This window comes from Colias philodice, chromosome 15, assembly GCF_061535455.1.
Source record: "Colias philodice isolate Cphi_HAF_F1 chromosome 15, ilColPhil1 Martin Lab GWU primary, whole genome shotgun sequence".
NCBI classification, from domain to species: domain Eukaryota; kingdom Metazoa; phylum Arthropoda; class Insecta; order Lepidoptera; family Pieridae; genus Colias; species Colias philodice.
This window is the reverse complement of record NC_143100.1, coordinates 10245251-10271459: the sequence shown is the minus strand read 5'-3', so window position 1 is coordinate 10271459 and position 26209 is coordinate 10245251. Positions and strand designations below refer to the sequence as shown.

Below are 26209 nucleotides of genomic sequence, written 5' to 3'. Positions count from 1 at the left end.
GTTTTAAGTAAGTCATTAATATTTGAATCACTAGTTAAATTTGTAACCATTAAAGACTTATGTATAGCGTTAACTTTCATATTAATTCCACCCATAATGATCCAGCCCAGGTTGGTATTTTGAGCACATATAGTACCTGAGGGACCCTTGATTAAACCTTCTTGTAGAATTTTCGTGTATTCATTTACACCTAATAAAAGATCCATACAACCCGATTCATAAAAGTTTGGATCTGCTAAATTTAAATTGTTAAAGTTTACAAGCTCATGTTTAATACTATTTTTCGAAGGTAAGTTTATTTTTAAATACTTTGACATCACGTAGGCGTGTACTGGTAACTCAAACTTAGGTTCCCACCGAGACAAAATATTTACCTTGACTTCATTCTTTACATGTACCTACCTTCAAAGACTCCATGCCAGTAACTATCATATTAACCGGCTTGAGCTGTAACTTTAAGACTTGTTCAGCTCGTTTGGTAATAAAACATGCATGTGACCCTGAATCTATTAGTGCCTTAAGAGTAGTAGTGTGTCCATTTTCACCTTTAATGACTACTACCGCAGTTGCCAAGAGACTTACCTTATTTTCACCATCTCCTAGACTATGTAAAGACGTCATTGTAGTATGCACCTTCTTCTCATCTACATCGGTCCGCATTGATGTCGACGGTTGTGTAGAAACCTCGGATACCGACGAATCTGTACCTACCTATATTTGATCGGTGTAGAAGAGAATGATGACGCTTTTTACATATGTGACACGACAAAGGTATACGACATTTAAATGCCGAATGACCAGGGGCCAAACAGTTAAAACACAATTTCTTACTTTTTACATATTCAACACGTTCATTACAATTCATTTTTGCAAAAGATTTACATTTACACAGATTATGGTTCTCATTACACATTATACAACATTTCACAGAATTTACGGACGTACTTACATGAAAAACGCGTTCTTTAGTAGACCTTACAGGCGGTGTAATTAATTCTAATGGACGAAATTTACACTCTAAATACTGTTTTAAATCTAACCACTTCGGTAACTCTTCACTTTTTGTGTACGCAAATTCCTGCCACGCTTTATGAGACTCTGGGTCTAACTTCTGCACTACGAGAAATATTATAATCGGATCCCAAGAGTCGATGGATACATTTAAATTTAAAACTTCATTAGTAGTATCTAATAATGATTTTAACTGAGAAGCAGTTTGCGAAATACATCGTTTTAATAAAGAGTTAACAATTAAACGTTTATTTCCGTACCTTAATTTTAATGTTTCCCAAGCCTGTGTATAATTAGCATCGGTAATTCTAATATTACGTAATAAACTTTCTGCCTCGCCTGAAACACTGGACTTAAAGTAGTGTAGTTTTTGTACCTCGGAAAGCGTGCTGTTGTTGTGCACTAAACTTAGGTATAAATCATTGAATGTCGGCCATTCCTCATAGCTCCCGGCGAACGTAGCTGTAGGTAACTCAATCCGCGGCAACCTCACTCGTTCGTTGATGTGTACCACGGTGCTGTCATGGCTGGACTCCAGGGCTGATGCAGTGGATTCCATGTTCAATAATTTATCCTTCAAATCCGCTAGTATGCATAAATAAAGTTCCTCGTGAATGTAAAATTCTTCGTTGACGAAGTATGGTAAAAGCGCATTTTGTTCCCGCGGCGTTATTTTAACTAAATCTAAGTGTGCGCTTTGAAAGGTTTGCCAATAGTCCTCCAAATGCTTAATTCGCGATTGTATATATTATATCCTTTGGATTGTCTTTGTTTAGGACACTTAGATATATGTTAATTTGCGTTTTTTTGATGAGTTCTGCCGTACTTTCCAAAACACGTATGATTTGTTCCGTATTGTTATTCGCCATCATAAATATTTATTTATTTATTTATTCTTCACTGTATAGGAAATACAAAATGAAGACGACACAAAATAAAAGATATCTACAATCGGCATACAGTGGGCGGCCTTATGGCTATAAGCCATTTCTTCCAGGCAACCGTCGCGTCGGGTAGAGGATAAAAATATAATAACTTCGGTAGTGTGAGCCAATAATTAACATGAGTTATAAATATTTAAATAATAAAATATATAGTAACACATATATATGTTACGGCTAAAGGTAGGTGAGAACATAAACTTAAGATTAGCCGGCTAAACTTAGGTTTATTTTCGACGAGGTGTTAATGTTAGTTTGTTCTATCTTTAGCCGGCTAAACTTAAGTGTAACCGCAGGCCCGTGGCTAAAAATGTCGGGGTGGGTAGATTTGGTTACTATAATACATGCAAGGAACAGGGCGAGTGTTTTCTGGCACTTCGCCGGCTGCTGCCGCAGCACGCTCGCTGCGCTCGCTCGGCTCGTGCGGGTCTTAAGAGTTCTAACCTAACCTAACCTAGCCACCAGCTTTCTGCCCTGAGTCGGGGTGGGTAGATTTGGTTACTATAATACATGTAAGGAACAGGGCGAGTGTTTTCTGGCACTGTGCGGGCCCCTCAAGCCCTCCACCGGCCCGGCGCTAATACACATTGCCTAGGAAATCTATACATTTCCTAAATAGCAATCGGAAATGTAAAACATCTAAGATATTGGAAGGTACGCGGGTCGATGGGGGGAGGGCCGAAAATTCGTAATCAGAATTTTTGGTTTGGATAAGGGGGTGGGTTAGGTTAGGTTCGTGTTTTTTAAAACTAGATAGAAATAGGAGCCCCACGAAGTGGGGCTCCGTCGGCTCACGACCGTCTTTTTGTAGAATTTTGGAAAAAGACGAATTTCGGCATATTACAAAATGTCGGCCGTTTGTAATACGGCGGATTATACAATCCGACTGGGACGTGTACAAGGGGACAGCGGGACGAGGGGACTGATTACTAACCAAATGAAAATTTGATTTGATTGAATATAAGTTGATTTAAGAAATGTTAATTAGTAAGATAATATGAACATATTATTATTATTTTACGGTAAGACTGTACAGACTGTACTGTACTTTACCCGATACAGTGTTTTATTACAGAAATCATTTATTTTATACATTTCCTAATACGATATTGGAATTGTATACAATTCCTAGGAAGATTATACATTTCCTAGGATATCTATGCATTAAATAGTTTATTAAACAATATTTTATACATTTCCTAAATGGTATCGGAATTGTACACATTTCCTAGGATTTGTATACAATTCCTTGATGTCATACATTTCCGGTAACATATATATAAATAAATATATTGTCTTTCAATAATAACTTCGTAACAAATAACGTTGTATAATGAGCGTCTTATCGCGATCAATAATTGCACGCGTGCTTCTTTTGTTCTTCGATTGTAGCTCAGCTAATCCGGTACGAATGCGACCATATGTTGCGGCAATAAGGCTCGTTTTTGCATAAACTGTGTTTTTGTGTTGAAATGAAACGTCTTTCCTCTATTGAATCTGTTTTATTACTGATTGAAGCACACAATTCACAAATCACAATGTAATAAGTGACGTCTTAGTCGTCAACGTAGGTAATTAAGAGTCCTTATCGATTTTAGAGTGATTTTTATAGTCTAAGATCCGGCTGCAGGATTAGTGCGTTCATCGGTTTTTTGCTGAAAACCGAATTTTTATGTATATTTATAATTAGGAGAATATATATCGACTAGGTTGCCAGTCAAAATTTGGCCGCAACCATGTTTAATTAAAATTTTTCTAATCGATTTTTGGGAAAAAAATTCGTTCACTTGTTTTTTGAATAAAATGTAGTCTACATCACGGCAAATGATATAAAGATTCTAAAAAATCACGGTTGCCGCTTTTCACCTGGCCGCAACATCTTGGCAGCCTGGTGCAAACAGGTATGATTTCGATTCATTTTTACGTTCATAACGTACATTTATGAATCATATATCAAATTAAAGCTAATTTTTTCTATTTATTATCATATATGGTTGCCTAATTAAATCCGGCCGCAAATAAGGGTTGCCGGCTGTTAAAAATTATAAATATTTACGCCTATTAGTACACCGACGCATTCTTTTTATGTATATTTATAATTAGGAGAATATATATCGACTAGGTTGCCAGTCAAAATTTGGCCGCAAGCATGTTTAATTAAAATTTTTCTAATCAATTTTTGGGAAAAAAATTCGTTCACTTGTTTTTTGAATAAAATGTAGTCTACATCACGGCAAATGATATAAAGATTCTAAAAAATCACGGTTGCCGCTTTTCACCTGGCCGCAACATCTTGGCAGCCTGGTGCAAACAGGTATGATTTCGAATCATTTTTACGTTCATAACGTACAATTATGAATCATATATCAAATTAAAGCTAATTTTTTTCTATTTATTATCATATATGGTTGCCTAATTAAATCCGGCCGCAAATAAGGGTTGCCGGCTGTTAAAGATGTTGAATATTTAAGGTTGAGTGAAAGAAAATATGTCGTCCTTTTCAAAATGACAAATTTAAAAATTACAAAAAAAAAATTAATATTGATTTAATATAATTAACAGCCGATCCTCTCTTTTTCTCGCGTCGCACTTTCACTCTACCTCAACGCCGAACAATACTGACAAGGACGCAACTATTTCATCTATCTATGTGCTAGAGTGAGACATATCATATGCGAAATCCTGCCACACTACTGACAGATTTTTCGTTGTTTCGCTGCCGCACGCGAATGCGTCGGTGTACTAATAGGCGTAAATATTTATAATTTTTAACAGCCGGCAACCCTTATTTGCGGCCGGATTTAATAAGGCAACCATATATGTTAATAAATAGAAAAAAATTACCTTTAATTTGATATATGATTCATAAATGAACGTTATGAACGTAAAAATGAATCGAAATCATACCTGTTTGCACCAGGCTGGCAAGATGTTGCGGCCAGGTGAAAAGCGGCAACCGTGATTTTTTAGAATCTTTATATCATTTGCCGTGATGTAGACTACATTTTATTCAAAAAACAAGTGAACGATTTTTTTTCCCAAAAATCGATTAGAAAAATTTTAATTAAACATGCTTGCGGCCAAATTTTGACTGGCAACCTAGTCGATATATATTCTCCTAATTATAAATATACATAAAAAGAATGCGTCGGTGTACTAATAGGCGTAAATATTTATAATTTTTAACAGCCGGCAACCCTTATTTGCGGCCGGATTTAATTAGGCAACCATATATGATAATAAATAGAAAAAAATTAGCTTTAATTTGATATATGATTCATAAATGTACGTTATGAACGTAAAAATGAATCGAAATCATACCTGTTTGCACCAGGCTGCCAAGATGTTGCGGCCAGGTGAAAAGCGGCAACCGTGATTTTTTAGAATCTTTATATCATTTGCCGTGATGTAGACTACATTTTATTCAAAAAACAAGTGAACGAATTTTTTTCCCAAAAATCGATTAGAAAAATTTTAATTAAACATGGTTGCGGCCAAATTTTGACTGGCAACCTAGTCGATATATATTCTCCTAATTATAAATATACATAAAAAGAATGCGTCGGTGTACTAATAGGCGTAAATATTTATAATTTTTAACAGCCGGCAACCCTTATTTGCCTTAAATTCGTTTTTATAACACATATTAAATAAATATTTTTTTAATTTTCTTCGCAATGCGTACAAATAATTACGTATTTACTAAAGAATGACGTCACGCCTACGCCATGACACCTGCGAGCTGTTTTGGCACAGTTAATAAATATTTTTTGAAAAATGGCTTTTATCTTCGTTAAATTTAAGTATATTACCGAAATATAGGGTTTTTCTTGTATAGTAAACGTATACACACATTATGGAAGAGGATTTCAAAATCTTTCGTCATGCCTAAATTAGTAACAATGTGTGATGATATCTTAAATTAAAGATTCATTCAATATCTAAAATACGTTCGAGACAATTTATTGATATTCATTGTCCAGTTTGTTTAATAGCCAATAACCTAAGGCGTGTTTCAATTTTTTCCATGCGGGACGTTCGTGTCTTTGTATTTTACACGGAATTTAATAGAAGAAGTTTTCTTATAAAATATACTACAGTAAAGACATTGAGACATCCTAAAATATGTTCGAGGCAATTTATGTACTTTTATTGAAAAATTCAAAGAACATCTAAGTTAAAATAGCCTTACTTTGATGAAATTTTATGCGTATATGGCGTCGAATTTCTAGTTCTTACAACAGAGTTAAAAAAAAATAAAAAATACACACTAAATGATAGGTTAATGCTTAAAAATTTGCAATAAAAAAAATACATATTATATGTTTTATGAAAGAAATGGAATAATTTAAAGTTCTCTAGAATTTTAGATTATATACGGGAGCGCAAACGTTGTTACGGCAGATCTAAATACTATAATCGAATATTCTAGAGAATTTTAAATTATACCATTGCTTTCATATAACATAGTAGTTAGTTTTAAAAAACCGAACAGTATCGTAAACATAATTATTATAGTGTATAAACATATTACGTTAATTAGATTTTACCTTACCTATTGTTTACAATATCTTTAATTCTATATTGTATTTTATTTTGTTTTTATGTTTCGTAATTGTAACTCAGATAACGTATTGTAATGTGACACGCTTGTTTACGACCAATTTGTGTGATAACCATGTAACTTGTATTTGCCTGTTTTCTATTAATTGTTTAAATTTTTCCATATTTTTTTTTTTTTTGTAAAAGGGTTCCCCATATTGTAATTTGTAAGGGTTTTGCTTACGTACAAAATATATGTAATATTGAATTAAATGTATAACACAGTGTGAAACTCCCAATTGTCGTTGCCGGACGTAATTACGCCGCGCACATTAAATATGTATGCTTCATACATTGAGATACACATAATGGAGACGACACCGCCTACATTATGTTCCGCTCAACATACGCCATCTGGCGTAACTGCACTCAGTCGCTTGCTCGCTCATTGGCGCGAACGTCACGCTCATTTTTTATTTGTTTTAAAGTGAAACGCATCAAATATGCCTACGTGTGTGTTACGATATTGCACAAATAATACGGAAAAGTGCAAAGGAATAACTTTTCATCAGTAAGTAACTAGATAATAATTTTTAAAACTTAGTTAGAGCAAAATTTTTGGCGGGCGACATTTTGCGTCATTTGTCATAGATTAAAAATTTAAGATATGACATTGGGCATGAAATAAGTGTTGTTAGTAATATTTGCTGGCGTATATTTTTATAGTATAAAATAATAATTTTACATATTTAGAAAAGCATAGACTGGTTGTTAATTGAAAAAAGGTGAAATCATGAAATATAAAAATCAATAACTTAATCACCAATTTTTTTTTGTTAATTGATTTTAATCAAGTTTTTAATTGATATTGTATAAGCTACTGACTTGAACGTATAATTGAATTATTATTTATTTATCTGCACTACTATTATAAAGAGGAAAACTTTGTTTGTTTGTTTGATTGTAATGAATCGGCTCATAAACTACTGGACCGATTTTGATGAAATTTGGCACAGACAATCTTTAGACCCTGAGAAAGAACATAGGCTACTTTTTATTGCGAAATATGTACCACGGGCGAAGCCGGGGTGGACCGCTAGTTCGGAGATAAGTAATTAATATTTTTTCTATTCAAGGTTTCCATGTCTGGGCCGTGAAGAAAGGGAAAATGGGTAAAATTTGTCCAAAACAACCGCAGTGAAGAAATCTGGTTACCATCCGATAGAACTTGCGTCTATTCATTGCATTTTCGCGATGAGGATAAATATACCACAAAAGCGGGAAGGCGTTTTCTAAAGAAGTCTGCTGTTCCTTGTATTGATGTTAGTAATAATAATAAAATTTTACGGATTTGTATAACAAATAAAATATTATTTTAGCCATCACTAACATTATGTTATATTTATTTTAGCCGAAGGTGTGCTACAATAGTACTGGAACAATGCAAGCAATTTCTGAGCCGGGAACATGTTCTGAGGATGATGAACTAAATAAACATTTTGTACAAAATTACACGGCTTTTATTTTTTTTTCTAAAAAAGGCTCAATTTGTAAGGAATGAAACTTCCCATAGCCCTGAACTGAATTCCCATTCCATATGACGTCACTATTTACATCATCCTATATTATATGCCAGATATTGTTAGCCCCGCGTAGTAAAGTCAGTTTATACCTAAAATAAATATTAAGTAAGTACAAAGAAAATTTCAAGTCAACGTGCATGTAAGGAGTGGACCCAATAAAATAGACAGAATGAAACAAAGTGTCGCCTCTATAGCGGTGAGTCAGTGACATCGCATAATCTATGACTGTCTAGCCGTCATTCGCGCGCCCCGCGCCGCCGCGCTTGGCGCACAGATTTTGTTCGTGGTGTCTGCTCCATACGAAGTAATATTATCTCAATGGCTTCATAGCGAGTCTTTCATTAGTACACCCAACACACCTAAATATTAATTTTTACGTAGCTTTATGGCATAACAATGATATTCCGTTGGAATTATAACAATTCTTAACATTTACGAGAAATTATATCAATCTGACTTTACGTTTACGTCCTACAAAACTTACATCGTTGGCATTTATCGACTAGTGCGGAAGTATCGATAAACAAATTTCGATAATGGAAACGAGTTCACATTTTTTCCATGCTTAAGCTTTAGTTCATTCACTATTGAATGGAACAGAAGATCGCAGCATACCTAATTAATTAATTACCGTTCGCGTTAATTTACTTACCTATGGTAATATAAGTTTTTTAGAAAAATTAAATGGGGGATTCCATTTTCATGATAAAATAATATACACTGTGTTAAGACGATACACAAAAAAAAATCCACTGCTTGGTGGGCGGAGTCTAATAGTTCGCTATCGCGATCGCGGGTGTGCGCGATGTCTTTCTTGCAAACTCGCCGCGCTGCCGCTGGCCGACTCGGGACAAACATGTATGGAGTCGTCATACAGTTATAATATTGTTATACATAATTATATTTAATTGTTGATTTATTGGTTTTATTTTCTTGCTTATAAACAAATAATCTTCTTTTTAACTACTACTTAGACATTATTAATAATTATTATTATTTCGTAATGTTTACTTTATTACAAAATAATACAGGTTATAAATAATCTTTAAAATAACAAAAAATATTGTTACTCTGAAAAAATGAAATGGTACTCAATAACGCGGACTACTGAATGGATTTAGATAGAATTTGATGCTGACGTAGATATTACATCATGCCCAGAAATGAAAGGTAATATTTCTGAAAGAAGTTATAAACCCTAATTCTTCTCAGTCAAAGTCAAGAGTGGAAGATATCACTAATACAGTAAAACTGATGCGAAACTTTGGATGTTAATTTGTATATTTTTTTGTTAGTTGTTACTTAATCACGTCAAGACTACATTACCAATTTTGATAAAATATAGCTAATTGCCTGGATTTACACATAGGATACTTTTTATCCGAACTGAACACTTCTGTGGGATAAGACAGGATTCACGATATAATCTAATTCCACGCGGGCAAAGCCGCGGTCGGAATGATATTTTTTTAAATAAAAAAATTGTTTAAAAAAAAACACAAAATATATTGACGCATGTATTTATTTTTTGCACTCTATTATAATTGTAATTATTCATTACAAATAATCAAAATAAAATAGCCAGAACAAAGTTAGGCCCTGGTAGGGTAGGTAGGCAGGTACAGCAATGTGAGACGAACACTGGCTTATTTATACCAATAATAATGTATTATAAACATTAAATTAAGTTTACTTTCTAAAAACAAAAATACATAATATTAGCTAATGTGAAAGCGAATCAACCAATCATCCCACAACAATGAAATGTGCACACAAATATTCATCCAAATCGGTTCATGTCATTAGGAGGAGTGACTGCAGCGCCATCTTCCGGGCCCAATTGTGTTTCCAGATCACCCAGGAACTCAATTTAATATACTTACACAAAATTTTTCGAAATGAAAACTCACATTACTATGTAAATATGAATATAAACCTGTTTTATTACTAAGCAATTTCCCGCACAGGTGTAGTAAGTATAAATGAAATAAATATCAACATCAAATTCTTTATACAACATACTTATCTACCACCTACTAAGAAATGTAATTCTTGAAATTTTTTCGTATTTTTTTAAAATATAATACTACTCCAATGAGCTCCTGTTCCATATTACGTCCACCATACTTCCACTAAGTTCACCATGATTTTTTATTTCTTTGCACTTTGTTGCTTTTTGCTAAAAATGGAATCATGCGATAAAACCAGTAGAGCGTTGATAACATACATTTTTGACTGAATAAAGGTACTTACGAAGGAGTGGGTTCACATTGTGAACAATCAGTGGGTTTATTTTCCTTCTGGATTCCGGATTTCTGAAAAGATTATTTATGCTATAAATGAAAAAATCTTACACATTCGTTATGTACTTAAAACAGGGGTACATATCAAACATCGTCTATAATACAATTATCATCAAATTTAAAATAAAACCAACTTACTTCATTAATTTGTTCCAATTGTAAGCATTCTTTTTCCTCCAACCTTTATGTTTCTTCTTCTTATTTTCTTTATTGTCCCCATTTGTCTCATTTTGTCTTATCGTGTTGTCACCCTTTTTTACGATTGCGCGAGCGACACAAGTTCCCCGTGTGACGGCCGTAGCGGGAATGACTCGTGCAGCGATCGGGGTAGGAAGGTACAGGGCGGCTCTCGCTATATTGGCTGGTCGCGCGCTAATTTCAAGTATTTCTTGTTTATTTCAAAACCATCGCATATTTCAAAATTCTAACACGGTAGACGTATAGGTTGTATATTTTATAGTTAATATCCAAAAAGTCGTAACTTTACGTTTGTTATTTTGAAGATGCCAGAGATTAAAAAAAAATAACAATGAGAACTTTGTATTTTTTTTCTATCGAGAAAATATCATGGAATCATGTTTCTAAAACGGTAGACGTATTGTGTTACTATTGAACTTTCTTGTCAAGAATTTTCATCACGACAACTTTAATAATATAAAAATTACGAAGGTTTGAAAAGGGCCGTAAATGTTAGAAAAATTAATTCATCACCTTAAACGGGTTAAAAATTAAGTGAAAATGATAAAGGCACATTTTTATGTTTTGGAAAACTTTCCTTGTACCTACTTACCTACTTAATCTATGCTAAAAAACTTAAATTAATATGTGAAGGTTGAATCTAATGCTGTTCAATAAGTTTGTTGATATCAGGTTCCAATTTACTCAAAAACAGCCGCAAGTCGCCACGTTCGGTAACACGCAAACGATTTCTCTTTTTAGTAAGCAGCGTTGCCACAGCACTAAATCCACGTTCACACAAATATGACGATGGGAATGCTATCAAGAATCGTTGAACAATTGACCACAATCCAGGGTACAATTGCGGGATCGGTTTTTGTAGCCAAAATTCTTGATATCCATTTTTGAACTTGATTTTTGTTTCTTCGTTTGTTGTCAATTCTATAAGTTCTTCTTCCAGCTGAGGTGACATTGCTGTGTTGACATTTGAAAACGGATCCAACACCCAATCTGGTATTTCCAAGTTTAAAATGTCCTGGTATCGTTCGGTGAAGTCAATGTGGAGGTTTTCCAAATGTTGGCAGTAGGCAAACAAGTCGTCGTTACTGCAGAATACTGATAAATTCGGAAAATTGTGAAACTCACGTCTGCCCATATTCTTTTTGTGCAGAAGCAGTTTGGCTGCGAAAGCAGCAACGAAATTTTTGTTTTAATTAAATTTAGTTCATCGCCTTGCAGTTGGAGGTTCATGTCGTTGAACAATTTATACAGGTCTGTCATGTAAGCTATATCATTCTTTGATGTTATGAGCTTGTTGCGCAGTTCTGTATCTTTAGTTTCCAAGAACTCTATCACAGAGTCAAACAGGTTGTAAAATCGAATCAGACAATTGCCTCTTGACAGCCAACGAACTTCAGTATGAAGCAACAAACGGTTGAAATCTTCGTCATTAGTAGCACAAAGCTGATGAAATAATCTATCATTCAAAGAGCTGCTACGGATTTTATTGACTGCTTTAATGACATATTGCAGTGATTGAAATAGTCGTTCACTTAAGTTTCTAGCAACCAAATGTTGTCTATGAATAACGCAATGTATAGCAAGGACATCTGGAATTTTATTCTATAAGTACGCTATGAAGCCTTTATGGCGCCCTGTCATAGCCGGAGCGCCATCCGTAGCAACTGATATAATATTTTTCAAAGGAATCTCTTTATCTTCACAAAACTTTTCCATTGTATTGAATATGGTTTCGCCTTTTGTATCTGTCTCCAAATTTCTGGCAAACAATAGTTCTTCACGTATTTTCTCATCTTTAATAAACCTCCCGTAATATAGCAACAACGCTTCATTAGTTGGTAAAGTGGACTCATCGAGCTGAATTGAGAATTGACTAGTCCTCAGATGATTGCACAATGATTCTTCAATGTTTTCAGCCATTTCATCAATTCGTCTTTGCACAGAATTATTACTCAAAGGAATTTTTCGGATAATATCTGCGGCCGGTTTATGAAGCACAGTAGTTATTACTTCCTTTATTGCTGGCAAAATTAACTCTTCTCCGGTGTTGTGTGGTTTGCCTTTTTGAGCAATTAACAAAGAGATATTGTACGAAGCTCGAAGTCCGTCGTCATCTTGCTTAGCAGCCGCCGAAAATAGTTCTGATACACTTGGCTGAGTATTATGCTTCTTCTCTAGGTCTTGAAAATATGCTACATTCTTGTCTTTCTTATCTGGATGCATTTTATTCAAATGATCTTGCAGTCTTGAAGGCTTCATTGCTTCGTTCGAAAATGTTTTTAGACATAGAAGACACAAAGGCGACGAATGGTTTGTGGGATTTTCAATAAATCCGAATTTAATTATTATAAATATTGCCGTCTCTTCTTTTTTACTTCCGACATTGTTTTGTTTTGAGAAATACGTAAGTGTTGAAATCAAGTAGAGATAAACTACGATAACATGGCGCGCCCCTCCAAAATTCAAAACGTTTGAAAGTATTTGTGAAAGTATTTACAATGCACCACCAAGATTCACAACGCATGTGTGCGTAATAGTAGGGGAGCCCAAGAGGGGATTTTGGGATTTACTCGAGCGCGTCAGATTACTATAAGGGACGGTACCTTAGCTATTCATTAGTACCTCTAGTCAATATGAGCAGTTATGGTTGGTGGGTGCGCTCAGGGCCCCGCTGGAAAATTTGAATAATCCATAATTCCCTAAGGTTGAGCTCGAATCGTCAGATTAGCGAAATGGGGACTTCTTATATTGTAATTAACCCCCCCATATATTAATCTGACGCGCTCGAATAATATTACTTTAATTTTTTACCCTTTCTTCATAGCGATTAAATCGCCACTTAAATCGTCAGATTAACGTATACTTTTTTTCAGTGACGTCCTGGAGCATGCAAAATATCAATATCTAACGCGCTTGAGTTTTCCAAGCCAATTTTTTTCTTTTTTAAATTAAAAAAAAAATCAAAAAACCCTTCCCCACCGCTAAAAGTGAAAACATTATAGGACCTTTTTTTCTCGCTATGGTCTAATCTACCAATTCTAATAGGTTCCCGTGACGCTCGAATAAATCCACATTTAGCATCCTGGGCTCCCCTACTATAATGAGACGGCCGTCAAACAAAAACAAATCCACGGATTTGTTGCTCGACTAGTCACGCTGCACGCTCTAATCGCTCATTATTATTAGTAATGGCGCTGCACTGACACTAATTGCTCTGTGGCACTGACGTATTCTATGAAAACGATACGTGCGTTGTCTTGGGCGCTCGGCAACTTATGATTAGTTGACCAACAAATCTGGACGTAAAGTACTAAAGACGAATACGTACAAATTTACTACATACAAACTCCTTCGTAAGGATGTCACTACACACATTGAAACAGTAATTTGGAGGGGCGCGCCATGTTATCGTAGTTTATCTCTTTTTTTATTGGTCTGAGATCTCTACTGCTTATCTATTATGCGCGAAACCGCAAATGAAAATAAAATAAATTTACGTCGTTTATACAGGATTGCATAAGCAGCACGCACCAACAGGAATAAGACAAACGTGCATAAACTCGTTTATCTCATTCGACGCCCAATCGTATCTACTCGACAAGCAAGAACAAGTATGTAGGTATTATAGAACCAGCCGATTGATACAGGAATGTACAAATCGGATTATTTAACAAAAACTTGTTAAAACATGATTGCCCGCGGTCTATTATATCGAACCGAGTTTGAGCTATATCTTCATTAATATTAGTTGATGTTCACAAGATGTCGACTCTCGAAGTCGAGAGCTCAGTCGGTGTCTAAGAGTCTTCATAGCTAGGTAGATGAAATTATAAATCGACCCCAAAGCCCTACACAACGCCCCCTTTTTTTTTCTGGCTCTCTTACCGCCTCCCTTTAGGCCTGCAGCGCCCACAAGGGGGCGTTATCGCCCACGTTGGGAAAGACTGGCTTATAGCGAAAACCGCTGATTGCAGATGAAATGAGAAAAAAAAAAAAAAAAAACATTACATATTACAATACTTAATTATTGAGCAATAACGTAAATGAGGTCAAGCTGCATCCGCAGTATTATCGTGCGACGGCCATTGGCGACGGCCGAGCCGGCCGGAAAGCGCTTAGCGCAGTTCATTCGTAGCAGCGCCCGAGTGCTCTATCTATCCGCTCGAATCCGCGTAAATCATATATATTTATTAGCGTGTGACGTGGAACCGGAAATCCACGTGTCCCTTCTTCCCCCGTGATATTTATTCAGTATATGATCTTATAACTAGCATACTAGCAACAAGCAAGCAGCATATAATTCAACAGCAGCCAAAATTAGCATTTTAACGAGACAAAATCCAGCATTTTGAAGCCACAAAAGAGCTTGCGCACTGACCTCTATAAAGTTATAGAGGTCAGTGAGCTTGCGTCAGCTCCCACGTGTCGCCACGCACATCGCCCCGAGCAAAGTACAGCCAGCCAGCAGCAAAACCCCCTACCAGAATATCTAGCAGCAGCATTCGAGCGGGATAGAAATTAACAGAACAGCAGAATTAGCAGAATCAGCAATCATCATTCAGCGACCAGCATACAGCAAGTAGCAATCAGCAATCCGTGAACATATACTGAAAATATTGTATTTAAATGAATGTAGGTGAAGTATGTGCCCATAAAATATTTAAATTGTTTAAAAAGTGTCATAATTACTCCTACAAACGCTTGTAGAAGCATTTCTTGGTCAAACAACCCCCATTTGTTCACCATAATGAGCATGCACTCGTGTCAGTCACAGCCGCAGGCGGCGGCGGCGCCGGCCGCGCCGAGCACGGGCTCGATCGCGGAGAAGCGCAAGCTGATCCAGCAGCATCTCGTAATGCTGCTGCACGCGCGCAAGTGCCAGCGCCGCGAGTCGCAGGCCAACGGCGAGACGTGGACGTGCACGCTGCCGCACTGCAAGACGATGAAGGGCGTGCTCAACCATATGATGTCGTGTCAGGTTTGTGGATACTGCTATATGTTTGTTGCTTATCTAATAGTGCAATGTATGTACATGTGCTATATTGCTTGAATCTTAAAAAATTATTTGAATATCTGACTTAAAATGCATTGATGCATATTAGTTAAATCATTTTTATGTATTCAAGATAACGTCTAGAAGCGAATCTGAAAGCTTATTGTCATCTTGCTTAAAATTTGTTGTGATCATGATATTATCAAGGAAAATATTATTTTCATGGACAATTTCACAAATAATTGCAGTGTATTTTTAATCTGTAATTTTTTTAAATCATATCCTTGACTTGATCATATCAATAGCCTCTTGTCATCACACATTAACATTGGTGATTGATCATACTTGCCTGCACTTTGTATGTAAATAAAATAAAATAATCTAAATATCATTACTGAATAATTTTTAACTCATGTACTTATGACAGATATGAAAATTCATGCAAAATTATAAAACTGATTAATTAATACTAACAAAAATAAAATAACATAGGTTTATAAAAAGTCAAATGTGTTAATCCAAATTAGATGAATTATTTTTTTAATTTATACTAACAAAAATAAAATAACATAGGTTTATAAAAAGTCAAATGTGTTAATCCAAATTAGATGAATTATTTTTATTAAAAGAAACATAGCTTATTTACTAGAACATAAAAAATGCTAACATTATTTTATGTTAATTTATGCAATCTGAACACTCATCAATATCTCATTCAGAATGTTGTTCATTACCACAGTTTTTTTTTGCTACATAAAATCATTAATATTGGTGTAAAAATTAACACTTCAGTTTTGGTTCTACTTTTTTATTCTACTTTTACATGATGAATTTCAATAATTTAATTGAACCTGATTTTTTTATTTGAGAATAACAATATTATTATTTTTAGGCGGGAAAAAACTGTGCAGTACCTCACTGTTCATCATCAAGACAAATCATCAATCACTGGAAACATTGCAAAAAGAATGACTGTCCTGTCTGTCTACCACTCAAACAGCCAGATAGGACTAGATCTAATACTATGAATGGTAAGTGTATCTTCTAAATTACCTATTTATACACCATGCTTAAACAAATTTTGCAACCAAAAAGTTTTTGTTATCATTTTCTATCTGAGTGGGAGGGTTCGGAACGTTTTGTGTCTGCCTCTCTGCTGTAATTATCGATATTCACTGCTGCTGCATTACACATAAAAACATCGTTAAATAATGTCACATTTAACATATGTATGCACTATACACAAAACTTTAAAAAGTATACATCTTTGGCCTAAAAAGTTAACTTGAACACAACACTTTAAAAATGCAGTTTAACTATAACTATGTGTGGTCACAGCGGCTGCCGTGTCCCACGCTACAATTGGCGTCGGCGTGGGCGTCAGCGGCGTGGGCGGCGTGGGCGCCAGCGTCGCCGCGCCGCACCAGCCCGTGCAGCAGCTGTTCCACCAGCAGCAGGACGTGCAGCAGCAGCAGGTGAGTGACGACACTTGGATTGTGTTGCTCTGCACATTGTCTTGAAAATTAAATTTTTTCAATACTTTACTCAAAAATTTACACTTAGTTTACTTGTAGCAGAATGTGTGTTTCATAAATAAACAATTTTTTATTTATTTATTTCTTGATTATTTAAGTACAAGAAGGATTTGTATTTTCTTGTACATTATGGAATGTTGAGAAATTTTTAAATAATAGAAAATAATCGATCAGTTGGAACCCCGCCTCGTGATATAATCTTTTTTATTCTTTAAAAATATCTCATTTGAATGGTATGAAACAAAATATTAATTTATCGTATGTTATTTGTATAGCTCGGTGCTGGGGGGTTGCAGCTAGGCGACGGGCCGGTGACGGCCAACCCCGTATCGGGCACCAAGGAGTGGCACCAGTCTATAACACCTGATCGCAGAAACCACCTCGTGCATAAACTGTAAGTAGTAGCACACAGCACTGTACAGTAATATTGTTGCAATATATAGTCTGATTGTACATTATAACTTTTCTTATGCCATAAAACTAAAAATGTGTTATTCTAAACAGGGTTCAAGCCATTTTCCCTACACCCGATCCCACGGCAATGCAAGACAAACGTATGCACAATTTAGTCGCATACGCGAGAAAAGTAGAAGGCGACATGTATGAAATGGCTAGTACGCACTCGGAATACTATCATTTACTAGCCGAAAAGATATACAAGATACAGAAGAGAAAAGAGCAGCAGTTGCAAGCGCAGCAGGCGCAACAGCAACAGAACCAATTGCAGCAGCAGCAGACTGGGGTTCTGCCCGGCGGGGGTGTGATGGGCGGCGGCAAGGGCGTGCGCCCCGAGTATAGCACTCTGGTACTATAATATGAAAAAGTATTGTTAAAGTGTCTAGTTATTTTATATTTTCAATTTTGTAACTTTAAAGTTCTAACATTGCATAAAATAATATGTCTTAATGGATAAAAGAACTATGTGTCCAATAATTAAGATGAAGTGAAAAGTAAAAAAAATATCCTAATAGTGTTAAATAATTCAAGCATCATATTAACTTGCATTGCTTATAAGTTAAAAGTATTCTTAAATATTCTTGCGAATTCTAAATAATATTCCCTTTCTTCTATCAGAGGAGTCAATTAATCATTTTTCTAAATCCCCATTCCCCCACAGTTATCCGAAGTGTTTGAGGTGGAGATAGACCTAGTAATGAAATCGCTGGGCTACTGCTGCGGCCGCAAGTACACGTTCAACCCGCAGGTGCTCTGCTGCTACGGGAAGCAGCTCTGCACCATACCGCGGGACGCGAAGTACTTCAGCTATCAGAACAGGTGTGTATGCGTGTAGTATTGGGTAATTTTGTGCACAGTTTCTGTAATGTTTTAGGTGTTATGTATTGAAAATGTGTCGGAAAGTTGCTATTTGAGGTTTTACAAATAGTATGTCCAAAATCTTTAAGATTCTAAAAAATAATATTCTTAAATGTTCTACTTGTGCTCAGAATATCTATAAAGGTAATTAAGTCTTAAATTATAGAAACTGGACATGACACTGTGAAAGATACACTTAATAATGGATCATGGACCTAATATTTTATTTTATTCAATTGTGTGTGTACATTATCAGCATTGCAGGCGTTATTCAGAATCTATTTTTATCTATTTCAATCAATTATTAAGTGTACACATAAAATTTAAAAAATTTATATGTCTAGAATATAAGACTCATTCATTCATTCGTACTTGAGAAATCAATCAATCTAAAACAAAAAATATTTAAAGAAATGCTATTTCATATGGAACATATTAACATGTCTATCAATTTTTTTATGTGTTGTTCATGTTCTGTGGTTAAAAAAAATTGTATCGTGTTAATTATCATCAGAATTTTCAATTCACTACTACTTGCAATACCTTTATAGTGTGAATTTTTAAGGATAGAAATAAAAAAAAAATTAACCTACACTTGATTATTATTGAATTATAGTTTTCTCTATAGAAATACATATTTGTAACTTAATCATCACTACATATAATATAAAACAAAGTCGCTTTCCCTGTCCCTATGTCCCTATGTCCCTTTGTACGCTTAAATCTTTGAAACTACGCAACGGATTTTGATGCGGTTTTTTTTAATAGATAGAGTGATTCAAGAGGAAGGTTTATATGTATAATAACATCCATTAAATAGTGGAGAAGTACTGTTATTTTTCAGGTTTCTAATGTGATGTCGTAAATAATTACATTTTTTCCGCTTACATTGCAAACGCAGGCTGAAACCTACGAGTTTTATCAAAATTACACTAAGTATTGTACACATTGAAAAGGTCTACAGAAAAGTCCGCGATGGTATATGTCTATCTCTTATGGATAACCCACAATAACTTTTTTTTGTCATTTACTTTTTACGACAAATAATGGTTAATTTTCGAAGCGATTTTAACCAATACAGCATTAATCCTTAACCAATTAAATACCTTGAATACATTGTTCATTTAATATAGATCTAAATGGCCCTTTACACCGTATGATTTAAGTGAATATTTTCGAAGATATTACAGATTTAAAAATTGCGGGACGTAGCGTTTGCGGCGGTACCGGCCGGCCGCCATTGCACCCGTGCGAAGCCGGGGCGGGTCGCTAGTAACTAATAAACTACTAGCGCTACAACTATCATACTTAGCTTTCCACATAATGATTAAGAGCTAGCGCGCACCACGACTTTATGCAGCGTGATTATTTTATCGCAGAAATACAACGTATGAGTTAGAGCTAGCGCGCACCACGACTTTCTGCAGCGTGATTATTTTATCGCAGAAATACAACGTATGAGTTACTATGACAATGCGCGCACATGCGATTAAATAATCACAGCGATTTTAAAATTGTGATTTGTCACATTTTGCTGCGACTGCTCGCGACGCGATTGTCGCGAAAATGAAATGCAGAATATGAAATTGTATGGTACCGCGCGCACTGCGATCATAAAATCGCACACTCGGGCCCGGCCGGCACTTCACTTGTGTTTCATCTGTCCAACAGTAAACATCATAGTGTTATAGGTATTGTTTGGTAAACATAATCTCAGTAATCTGTCAAAAGTTTGAATTTATTTATTTATTTAACACTGTATTGGACAAGAAACAAAATATACATAAAGGTTACAATAATAAAAAAAAAAATAAAAAAGCACAAAGGGTGGCCTTTTGGCGGAATTTTCATTCTATAATTATAGCCAAAGAATTTTTTGGGATACATCCATATCAGAAATATATACCATACATGGAAGTTCATTGTATTTCTGATAAAAGAAACCTTTGACAATTTTATCTGCTGTAAAAGGATGAGTCTAATATTGACGAATTTTCTTTTTTTTTTCTTCTTATCCTCCGAAGTAGTAAATAAAGACAAGCAACTTGTACGAAATCCATGATGAAAGTGAGTAATGATCACTATTAAATTATCGCTGTGCGCGCACCGTACTCTCTGCGATTTTCTACAGCGCGATTTTGAAATCGTGTCGCAAAAATTAAAATCGTGGTGCGCGCTTGGTCTTACTATGACAATGCGCGCACATGCGATTAAATAATCGCAGCGATTTTAAAATTGTGATTTGTTACATTTTGCTGCGATTGCTCGCGACGCGATTGTCGCGAAAATGAAATGCAGATTATGAAATTGTATGGTACCGCGCGCACTGCGATAATAAAATCGCACACTCGGGCCCTAGCCGGCACTTCACTTGTGTTTCGTCTGTCCAACAGTAAACATCGTAGTGGTATAGGTACTGTTTGGTAAACATAAACTCATTATTCTGTCAAAAGTTTGTATTTTTTATTTCTTTATTTAACACTTTATTGTGCAAGAAACAAAATATACATAATAAATAATAATAATATAACTTTTGGCGGAATTTTCATTCTATAATAGCCAAAGAATTTTTTGGGATACATCCATATGAGAAATACAATGAACTTCCATGTATCCATACACAAGTTCATTGTATTTCTGATAAAAGAAACCTTTGACAATTCTATCTGCTGTAAAAGGATAAGTCCAATATTGACGAATTTTCTTTTTTTTCTTCTTCTTATCCTCCGAAGTAGTAACTAAAGACAAGTAACTTGTACGAAATCCATGATGAAAGTGAGTAATGATCACTATTAAATTATCGCTGTGCGCGCACCGTACTCTCTGCGATTTATTACAGCGCGATTTTGAAATCGTGTCGCAAAAATTAAAATCGTGGTGCGCGCCCGGTCTAAAGCCAAGCGCGCACCACGATTTTAATTTTTGCGACACGATTTCAAAATCGCGCTGTAGAAAATCGCAGAGAGTACGGTGCGCGCACAGCGATAATTTAATAGTGATCATTACTCACTTTCATCAAGGATTTCGTACAAGTTGCTTGTCTTTATTTACTACTTCGGAGGATAAGAAGGAAAAAAAAGAAAGTTCGTCAATATTGGACTCATCCTTTTACAGCAGATAGAATTGTCAAAGGTTTCTTTTATCAGAAATACAATGAACTTCCATGTATGGATATCCATACATGGAAGTTCATTGTATTTCTGATATGGATGTATCCCAAAAAATTCTTTGGCTATTATAGAATGAAAATTCCGCCAAAAGGCCGCCATTTGTGCTTTTTTTATTTTTTTTATTATTGTAACCTTTATGTATATTTTGTTTCTTGCACAATAAAGTGTTAAATAAAGAAATTCAAACTTTTGACAGATTACTGAGTTTATGTTTACCAAACAGTACCTATACCACTACGATGTTTACTGTTGGACAGACGAAACACAAGTGAAGTGCCGGCCGGGCCCGAGTGTGCGATTTTATTATCGCAGTGCGCGCGGTACCATACAATTTCATATTCTGCATTTCATTTTCGCGACAATCGCGTCGCGAGCAGTCGCAACAAAATGTGACAAATCACAATTTTAAAATCGCTGTGATTATTTAATCGCATGTGCGCGCATTGTCATAGTAACTCATACGTTGTATTTCTGCGATAAAATAATCACGCTGCATAAAGTCGTGGTGCGCGCTAGCTCTAAGAGCTCTAAGCCTTAGGCCAAGCGCGCACCACGATTTTAATTTTTGCGACACGATTTCAAAATCGCGCTGTAGAAAATCGCAGAGAGTACGGTGCGCGCACAGCGATAATTTAATAGTGATCATTACTCACTTTCATCATGGATTTCGTACAAGTTGCTTGTCTTTATTTACTACTTCGGAGGATAAGAAGAAAAAAAAAAAGAAAATTCTTCAATATTGGACTCATCCTTTTACAGCAGATAGAATTGTCCAAGGTTTCCTTTATCAGAAACTAGAGGTCCGCCCCGGCTTCGCCCGTGGTACATATTATTATTTCGCAATAAAAGGTAGCCTATGTCCTTTCTCGGGTATCAAAATATCTCCATACCAAATTTCATGCAAATTGGTTCAGTAGTTTAGGCGTGATTGAGTAACAGACAGACAGACAGAATTACTTTCGCATTTATAATATTAGTATGGATACAATGAACTTCCATGTATGGATATCCATATTCATTGTATTTCTGATATGGATGTATCCCAAAAAATTATTTGGCTATTATAGAATGAAAATTCCGCCAAAAGGCTGCCCTTTGTGCTTTTTTATTATTTTTTATTATTGTAAGATTTATGTATATTTTGTTTCTTGCACAATAAAGTGTTAAATAAATAAATTGAAACTTTTGACAGATTACTGAGTTTATGTTTACCAAACAGTACCTATACCACTACGATGTTTACTGTTGGACAGACGAAACACAAGTGAAGTGCCGGCCGGGCCCGAGTGTGCGATTTTATTATCGTAGTGCGCGCAGTACCATACAATTTTATATTCTGCATTTCATTTTCGCGACAATCGCGTCGCGAGCAGTCGCAGCAAAATGTGACAAATCACAATTTTAAAATCGCTGCGATTATCTAATCGCATGTGCGCGCATTTTCATAGTAACTCATACGTTGTATTTCTGCGATAAAATAATCACGCTGCATAAAGTCGTGGTGCGCGCTAGCTCTAAGACATAGGCGCCGATATCCAACGCTGTCTAAAGACAATGCGACATTACGCCGTAACCCGAGACGGGGTAAATCGAGCGCACCATCTAGTCAAGTGCAATGAAGCCTAATTTAATGGGAAACTTTAACATGCACTATAATGATGAACACGATCCGTGATTCAATAGTTACATATTTTGTTCTTGATAATGTAAAAGTGAAAGACCGCGTTGTCGGATATATATATTTTATAGTAAACCGTAGTCTTGTAGGTACCCGTGTCTTACCCACAAGGGCCTCTCGCGGACGCTTGCCAATAAGGTTCACCTCACCTCCCGCGCCCCTCTATAACGGCCGGCGCGTCTCCCGCACGTGCAGCCGTTATGGCAGTCGAGGATAAACCGCGAACGCGATACTACGCCTAACTTTAACGTTTCCCGCGCAAACCCTAACTTGATCTTGTGTGCATTCTCATAATATAGTGTATTGTGACCTTGTGTGGAAAGGCGACCACTGATCCACAACCTTTGTATAAGTATTTTATTAGTAACTAGCGACCCGCCCCGGCTTCGCACGGGTGCAATGCTGATACTAAATACACTACAGAAAAACTGTGAACGTTGTATATAAAAACATAGCGGCCCGCTCCGGCTTCGCACGGTTATAAAATAGATAGCCGGGCGGCCGGCCGGTACCGCCGCAAACGGTACGTCCCGTAATTTTTAAATCTGTAATATCTCCGAAAATATTCACTTAAATCATACGGTGTAAGGGCCATATAGATCTATATTAAATGAACAATGTATTCAAGGTATTTAATTGGCTAAGGATTAATGCTGTATTGGTTAAAATCGCATCGAAAATTAGCCATTATTTGTCGTAAAAAGTAAATGACAAAAAAAAGTTATTGTGGGTTATCCATAAGAGATAGACATATACCATCGCGGACTTTTCTGTAGACCTTTTCAATGTGTATAATACTTAGTACATTATTTTGATAAAACTCGTAGGGTTCAGCCTGCGTTTGCAATGTAAGCGGAAAAAATGTAATTTTTTACGACATCACATTAGAAACCTCAAAAATAACAGTACTTCTCCACTATTTAATGGATGTTATTATACATATAAACCTTCCTCTTGAATCACTCTATCTATTAAAAAAAACCGCATCAAAATCCGTTGCGTAGTTTCAAAGATTTAAGCGTACAAAGGGACATAGGGACATAGGGACAGGGAAAGCGACTTTGTTTTATACTATGTAGTGAAGAACTGACATCCACCCCTGAGTTATCATTTCTGCCTGCTGGCAGTGGCGTACCCCATACCTGTGACGACCTATGTCTATATCTGGCGTCCCAACAGTGGGTGGATTAGTGATTAAACGATTCGTGTTGTGTAGTTGAATTCGTACGAACTATCCGTAATGACGCGTACCAGACATGGCAACAGAGACGACGCGCATCAGCAACAACAGGAGTACCAGCATGGCGGCGAGGGGGATGATGCAACATCTTTTAATATTTTTTGTTGGTATTTATCTCCGTGTGCTAATAATAATAATAATAACTTTATTGACATAAATAAATAGGTACAGCTTATATATGAATCCATAGGCTCCTGAATTAGTTAAATACTGTGTCTCAGGAGCCAGTGGCTTCTCCCATTAAATTCTTAACAGTATACCTACGTTATACAAAAGAAAATTTCAAAAATTACAAGTAAAGGTGGAAAGCGCTTTAATGTTTGTGTGTGTATGTGTTAGTGAGTGTGAGTGTGAGTATGTGTGTGTGTGTGAGTGTTTGTGTGTGTGTGTGTGTGTGTGTGTGCGTGTAAGATGTGCTTTTATGTGTGAAGTATATCAATATTATAATATTTATTTATTATTATAATTTTTATTTCCTTTCTTTAAGCACGCTTAAATTATAGATCCTAGCAAGGTTTCAATTTCGTCGTAGTCAAACTTCTCTAGCCACGTAAGTATACATTTTTTTATTTTATGATTATTTAATTTTTTAATTTTAATTTCCTTATTAATTTTATTGTATAGTCGAGGTGCAACTACTTTGTACTGTTTCTGTGCGAATTTTGATTTTGTTATAGGAAACGGACACCGATCGACACGTTTGTTACTTTCCGGTAAGTGTGGAACATCTTTTTTAAGGTAGCGACGTAAGATTTCAAAAATGAACAGCTTTCTTATACTTAGTACATTGGCTTTTTTATATACATCGGTTGTTGGGTGACTACATGGAAGTTTAAGACAAACTTTGAGTAATGCTCTCTGAGCACGCTCGAGCTCTACTAATATAAGGAGGGATTTGGATGCATTACCCCAAGCACATATACAATATCTTATAATACATTCGCACAAAGCTTTATAAGTAGATATCACTAGATTTTGTTCTGCCACAGATTTTAAATTATTAAAGATATAAATTAGCTGACGTATTCTTGAAGTAAGTTTTGAAATATGTGAAGTCCAATTCAATTTATCATCAATCTCAACACCTAGGTATTTTTTTTTTTTTTTTTTTTTTTTTTTATTGTGTGATAGGGAAGCGCTTGACCACGATCTCGCCTGATGGTAAGCTGAGATGTGGCCTATGATGGAGCGCGCTTCCCTAGAAGGTACCCGTTCACTCTTCGCTTGAAGACCCCCATATTGTACTCGTCGGGGAACACATACTCAGGAAGCATGTTCCAGTCCCTCGCGGTTCGGATGAAGAATGTCGATCCGAACCGCTTTGTCCGGGTACATGGAACATCCACCATATGGCGATGCCTAGAGTCTGTGCGCCTCGACGATCGAAGGAAAAACGGGTCGAACGAACACTCACCAAAGTGTATCCGATAAAATACCGATAAACTTGCCACTCTGCGACGGTGGGCGAGGCTCTGGAGTTTTTTGCCTACTAGCTCATCGTCGTTTATTAGCCTCTTGGCACGCCTCTCTATCGCCTCAAGCGCCTCCAGCTGGTACTTGGCGGATCCGTCCCAGAGGTGAGAGCAGTACTCCATGCACGATCGGACTTGTGCTTGATAAAGGTTGAGCAGCTGTCCCGGGCTGAAATACTGTCTCACCTTCGCCAGAATTCCAAGCTTTTTTGAGGCTACTTGGGCTTTG

General features: G+C 36.0%; 1 protein-coding gene and 1 long non-coding RNA gene across 7 annotated transcripts in view; both read left to right on the top strand.

The window, feature by feature from the left end:
• The first annotated feature begins 6864 nt into the window (after positions 1-6864).
• On the top strand, positions 6865-8062 carry LOC149482485 (uncharacterized). The gene is made up of 3 exons (XR_016316706.1): positions 6865-7065; positions 7631-7816; positions 7906-8062. It is a non-coding gene; the product is annotated as an uncharacterized LOC149482485 (long non-coding RNA).
• Positions 8063-14637: 6575 nt separating this feature from the next.
• The window catches only part of LOC149482484 (CREB-binding protein-like), a 44863-nt gene continuing 33291 nt past the window's right edge, over positions 14638-26209 (top strand). For 2 of the 6 annotated variants that reach the window (XM_089704051.1, XM_089704048.1), the window contains exons 1-6: positions 14639-15556; positions 16464-16602; positions 16910-17046; positions 17382-17500; positions 17611-17911; positions 18224-18381. In XM_089704051.1, the coding sequence (XP_089560177.1) occupies positions 15326-15556; positions 16464-16602; positions 16910-17046; positions 17382-17500; positions 17611-17911; positions 18224-18381 (1085 nt within the window). In that variant the 5' untranslated portion in view covers positions 14639-15325. Of the gene's footprint in view, positions 15557-16463; positions 16603-16909; positions 17047-17381; positions 17501-17610; positions 17912-18223; positions 18382-26209 lie in introns of all 6 variants that reach the window. The other 4 variants (XM_089704054.1, XM_089704053.1, XM_089704050.1 and 1 more) reach the window with 3 other exon arrangements.